Here is a 6,175-nt window from a genome sequence, read left to right on the forward strand (position 1 = left end):
TTTGGTTTCCCATTTACTTCTATTTGAAATGTCTGTGGCCTGGTGGATTATCTGAAATGCCATGATAGTTTAAAATGCTTTTACAAATAAATTAGAAATTGGTTCTAAGAAACTGACATTTATGGCAAGTTTTTAACTTTCCTCAGTCTTCCGATCCCTCAGGAAGGTGAAGAATCCTTTCTGAAGGGTCGACTGTCAAGTTTGTATTTGAGTGTATCTTCCCGAGGAGGGTTCAGACCTATTGTTCACAGGGTCACTATGAGTCATACGCAGCTCGATGGTACCCACCAACAACATAAAAAAAGATTCATGCAGAGCTTACATGACAAAGTGAAGTGAGAAAAAAGGTATAGTATGATGAAGGGGGAAAAGCCATATTTTATAGAGGTCTGTAATATATGAAATGTGTTTTATACTTTTCCTTTAAAAAATCAATCTCATTTGTCATTCTTCAGAGAAAAAAATCATTTCTATTTCCCTCTCATAAATCATAATGCAATTTAATTGAAAAATTGAAGACAGGTTGGGAACGTATGAAATGTTGATTATTTTATTAGGATTTAAGGAAAAAACAAAGTACACTGATTACTAACAGAGTGACTCTTGAAAAGATCAGATCAAGACATATAACTTCAATTCAGTTTCTTTTAGAGACCAGAAATGTTTAAAAATTTGACCCTTTTAAGAAAAAGAATGATTTTTCAACAGTGACACTTAATTTTAGTTATGACGTAGCAGAGGTTCTTACTTGGTTTAATGATTAGAATTCAAGATCAAAAGCTGGTAAATATCTCTGCCTGAACATCTCAGTTCTTTGAAATAGTGGACAAGATGCCCTTTGTAACATGTGCCGAATTCCCAAGAGAGAGCACGTATTTCCTCACTCTGCTGCTTTAATACACGGTGTATCATATGGGGAAGTAGGAGGCTTCTTGCTGTGGTATCGACAGAGAAGCCCTTATTCCAGTACTTCTTTCAGTCACATTCTTGAAGAACTCACCGTTTTCCCATTCACTTGAACCAGCACCTTCATGAATACTAAGTACAAGGGCTGAGTGACTCAGCGTCCAGTGTGGGACCACACCAGCTTAATCTCATAGTCTTAGAATACATTTTTGTTTCTGGAGGTCAAGGTGCCTCTTAATAGTCTTCTTTTCTAAAAACAGTATGTATCAATTCTATCATATTTATTTTCCAGAGGAATTTTATAATTTTTTTTTCATGCTCCTCACCTATGAAAATATTGCATTTAGATTTTTATTTAAAATTAGTTAAATGTATCTGCTACTTCAGAGGAAAGTAAATTCCTGTATATTATGTTCCTTAAGCTCTTTTAGGAGCACTGGTGATGTAAAACATTATGTGCTGGGCAAACATTATGTGTAAAAAATTATGTGACCAGAAAGTGAGCAACTGCCATCCTCCAGCTCCCCCGTCCTCCGTAGGATAAAGATGAGGCAGTCGGCTTCCGATACGCTTTAGTCTCAGGAACCAGGTGGGTGTTCTCCATGAGTCAGGATCGACTTCAATGGTAGCAGGTTAGGACCTTCTGGAAGGATCTGTGCTTTCCCTGCTACGTGTATTTGTAGAAAACACACGTGTTTCTGGATTGAAGTCTGTTCAGATGACACTCTAAATGTTTTCTGCAGACTTATGAAGGCATCTTTTCTTCATAGACCTTGCAGGATGTCTGAGCTAGAGAAGGCCATGGTGTCCCTCATTGATGTTTTCCATCAATATTCCGGAAAGGAAGGGGACAAGCACAAGCTAAAGAAGTCTGAACTCAAGGAGCTGATTAACAATGAGCTTTCTCATTTCTTAGAGGTAAGTGTTACACTGGTTATTTGAAAAAAAAAAAACCAAGATAGTTTATCTTACTTATAAGGTCATCTGTATACTTTTTCTTTTGAGCTGCCCTGACGGTATTTCCAAACCTGGTTCCAGATTACTGAACTACTGAGTTGCTTTTGGAAATACCATGGACACAGCCAATTCCTCATCATGGTGGACGTAGAAGGGCCTCCCTGTTTTTGTTTTCCTGTCATTTAGCTTCTGTATAACAGGCACATTAAGGAAACACTTATGTCATGAAACCAAAAGCATGTCACAAACAATGCTGACTTTTCTCTGAAAACCTAAGGATTCACAGTGATAATTGCAGCAGAATGGGATGGAAAATATGCTCATGACATAGCAAAGGGCTTAAGAAAATTGTTCAAAATGAGCCTCTGTCTTTAGGAAAAGGCTCTATCTGGCTTTAGCTAGATGGTCAATGCTCACTGTGGAGAGAAAAGATGCTTCTAATGTGCCCAGCAAACATTTGTTAAGTATTGCCCGTGTTCAGTACTATGAGCACACAGACCCAACAGACATGGCCTCTGCCTTTGGAGGAGTCCACCCAGGCCCATCCATGAAGAGCTGTGATCCCGCCTCCTGAGGCCATCAGAGAGCTCAGGGCGCAGCCTCTGGAGCGCTGGGGCCACTCAGGAGGCTCCACAGAGGCAGGGACATTGGAGAGAAAAGTGGTCCTCCATTTGGGTCTCCAACATAGGAAACTGCGTAAGAGTTCTTGATGAGCACTGCAGCCCATCCACACTCTAGCCTGAGGTGGAAGCAGGGCCAGACTCCTGCACTGACTGGCTTACTTCCCTAGTAGGCTGTCTCCATTGGCCCTGGGTCAGCCATCCACCCAGTCTCTACTACGCACCAACCTTGGGCCCTTGTGGTAATGAACTATGACCCACTTGTTACCTGATGTTCCCACAGGGCTTCAGATCAAAGATGGCTCAGGTTATAGTTGAGCCCCACTGAAATACTAGTGGCATATACATAGGAGATACATTTCCTGCCACTAAGGAGTTTCAGATCATTGAAAAGGAGACTCATCTACATCCTGGGGAAATAGCTGTATAATGAACTAATACACTAGTGTCTGTCCAAGTGTTATATGGGAAAGACACAAGCACCAGTGAGAGGCAGCCTTCCCCAAGCTGGGATGCTCGTCACAGTACAGGGAGCCCACGACACAGCAGTGCTGGTGGTGCAGTGGTTAACACTCAGATTCTAACTGGAAGAGTGAGATTTCTAAACCACACAGCAGCCCTTCAAGTCAGAATCGACCCGATGGCACACAACAACATTAAAAACAGGAACAAAACTTACACATCATTTAGGAGGTTGGCTAGGGCATTTCCTATACTGCTTTCACCCAAACATCCTATAGTTCAGCACCTGAGGCCTGTAAATTTGTGAACAGCATCCCCAAATCACAAAGTCTGGGACTCATGTTCTCAAGCATTCGAGTTCAGAGTATGCCACTGCCCCACACCATGATGCCATCCAGTTCCACCAATTTTGCTTCCAGACTTATTAGCTCTCAGTTTCCTCTGTTAAAAGAATAACATTAGAATGTGACTGTCAAGTGCTTGACATAAAATTAAAGTTCAAGTGGTGGCTCCCATTACCAATTATTGATTTTAAAACACAGGAAAGGTCAGCATCTTGGGACCAGAATTGAGAACAGATAATTAATCCACAGTCAGTGTATCAAAAGAAGCCCCGGTGGAATGGTGGAGCATGCTGTTGCTGACATAAAAGCTGCCGGTTTTAATCCACCCCGTAGCTCTGTGGAAGAAAAATCTGGTGATGTGCTCCTATCTAGATTGTTGTTGCTGTGTGCTGTCAAGGCAGAACTGACTCATTGCTAACCTCTAGGAAGTTTTCAGAGGCAGTAAATCACACAGGAGGAGACTGCCCATTCTTCTCCTGAGGGGAAGCTGATGGATTCAAACTGTGTGCCTTTTGGATTGCAGCACAGCTTCTTACCACTAGGCCACAAGAGCTGAAGCAGTTCTACTCTGTCATACGGGGATCACTAAAAATTAAATAAACTTTATGACATGTTCAAGGAGCATCCTGGTTTAACCCTCTCTAGGACTAACCTGTTCATTTTGACAGTCCATGGTATATTTAATACTCTTCTCCAACACCACAGCTCAAAGGCATCAATTCTCCGTCTATACTCCCTAGTCATTATCCAGCTCTCTGACACATAGCAAGTGATTTTAAAGACCATGGACTGTATCAGGCGCACTTTAGTCTCCATAGTGACACCATTGTTCTTCAGTACTTTGGAGAGGTGTCTAACAGCAGATTTTCCCATCTCAATGCTTGGGAGGGTGGAGGGACAGCACAGGAGAGGAAGACCCTCTATAAAATGGATTGATTCAGTGACTAGGGTAATGGGGGTAGGTGTGTCAGACACAGTGAGATTGGCACAGGATAGAGCAGGATTTAGGGCTGTTGTACATAGGGTCACAATGAGTCTCAGGTGACTCAAACAACAAACAACTATGACATCTAACAACAGCAAATATATCAAGGCATGGATTTATCCTCCTGGTTTTATGAAGATCATTTCCATTTGGAGGAAAATGGACCTTATAATTGAAACTAATGTACTTCACTTAGCAGATGTCTGCAGGTTCCGCCCAGGGCCTGATGGCATCACAGTGTTTATACATTTCAATGGTGTAGCTTTTATATGTGCATATTTTATATTCAAGGCAGTTAACACTGGCTTCCTTAGCACAAGGTCTTCACCCCTAGGGATTTGTTATTTTGAACACTTTGCATTTAAATTCTTCTCAGTATTCAGTGCCCACATTCTTTCTACTCCACATTTGTAACCAAGCACTCTAGTTGTTCTTGTGAGACCTTCACCGTCACTTTACAATCACATTATTCACTTGGCTTCAGTGTTGAGTAGAAAGACCATCAAGGAAAACTCTCATGACACCTAGAAAACTCGAGTGGGAAAAAGAACATAAGGGGTAAACAAATGTGGGCCATGTTCCTAAGAGCTATTTCAGCAACAAAGGAAACTTTCAGGGCATTAAAATCCACTCAAAGCCTTCATTTCAAGAGATTTCTACATAAGCACATGAAAAACATAAGGGTGCCAAAAGCTCGTTATTTTCCTTCAAGATATTTGCATATGGCATGCTCAGGCTGGTCTAGACTGTATTCTTTTCTGATGTTTTAAGCATAAGAGCCTTCAGTTTGTCAGATCCTGATTGTTCTATTCAGTCTATTCAGTTTTAAGCAGTCCACGTCTCATTAAACCTAAAATAAAGTGGAACAAAATAGCACAAACCTCCACAAACTTCTGCACAATCAGGGATGAAATTATTTGGGGGATTTCACATCTTGTTTTGGGTAAATTTTGATAAAAATTATTAGAACTACCTAATTTTTAATCACGGGGGTTTTTTTTTGTTTTTTGGTAAAATAATCTCATAAGGCTTAGTCCTCAATGCACTTCTGTTTTTCACATGTAGTTTTCACTTCTTACTTTACAAAAGGTGCTGCTGGTCTCATTGTCACCACTGCAATTAATTAATTAATTACTGTGATGAAAGCAAAACCTGTCTTCATTTAGCCACACTTAAAATTTTTGGACACCATGATCAGCTGTGCCTGTTTTCACAGTCTCACCATGTTTTGAAAGCCCTAAATTCCACCTTAAAGTAAGTTGGGCGACTCCTCTTATCTCTCTTAGGAAATCAAAGAGCAAGAGGTTGTGGATAAAGTCATGGAAACGCTGGACAATGATGGAGACGGAGAATGTGACTTCCAGGAATTCATGGCGTTCGTTGCCATGGTTACCACCGCCTGCCATGAGTTCTTTGAACACGAATGAAATAAAGCAAGCAGCCAACCTGTTCCTGTAACAGAGATGAAGGTCATGAAAGGAAGCAGAGAGTAAGGGCTTGCAGACTAGTAGGAACTGAGCTTTCCAGCTGTGTTGTAGCTAATTAGGAAGCTTATTTGCTTTGTGAATGAGAAAAAAACCCAAAAACAAAAACACACAACCTCTATCTAAGGGTTGTTTTTAAAGGCCCACACCATCATTCCACTGTGTTACTAGGCACACACATGCAGACTGGTCACAGGAATTTATGGCAATAATCATTGGGGAAGGCCAAGGTGCAGTGACAACACATGTGTTTTGGAGGCCGCCATGGCTGTGGAGAAACCTAATTCAGAAAAACAAACTGACTACCAAAATTACTCCCGGGCATTTGTGGCTTCTCTGGAGCCCCTGAGTTGTATAAACCATTACCGGCTGCTAACTGAAAAGTTAGAGGTCAGAGTCGATCCACAGGTATTTTGA

General features: G+C 41.2%; 1 protein-coding gene across 1 annotated transcript; it reads left to right on the forward strand.

Annotated features, from left to right (window-relative positions):
• Positions 1-1,686: 1,686 nt before the first annotated feature.
• On the forward strand, positions 1,687-5,701 carry S100B (S100 calcium binding protein B). The gene is made up of 2 exons (XM_006893917.1): positions 1,687-1,824; positions 5,561-5,701. Exons 1-2 carry the CDS (start codon positions 1,687-1,689, stop codon positions 5,699-5,701), a joined length of 279 nt encoding a protein of 92 aa, XP_006893979.1.
• Positions 5,702-6,175: the final 474 nt, after the last annotated feature.

This window comes from Elephantulus edwardii, unplaced genomic scaffold (genome assembly GCF_000299155.1).
Source record: "Elephantulus edwardii isolate Elephantulus edwardi_28Jun2011 unplaced genomic scaffold, EleEdw1.0 scaffold00133, whole genome shotgun sequence".
Taxonomy (NCBI): Eukaryota; Metazoa; Chordata; class Mammalia; order Macroscelidea; family Macroscelididae; genus Elephantulus; species Elephantulus edwardii.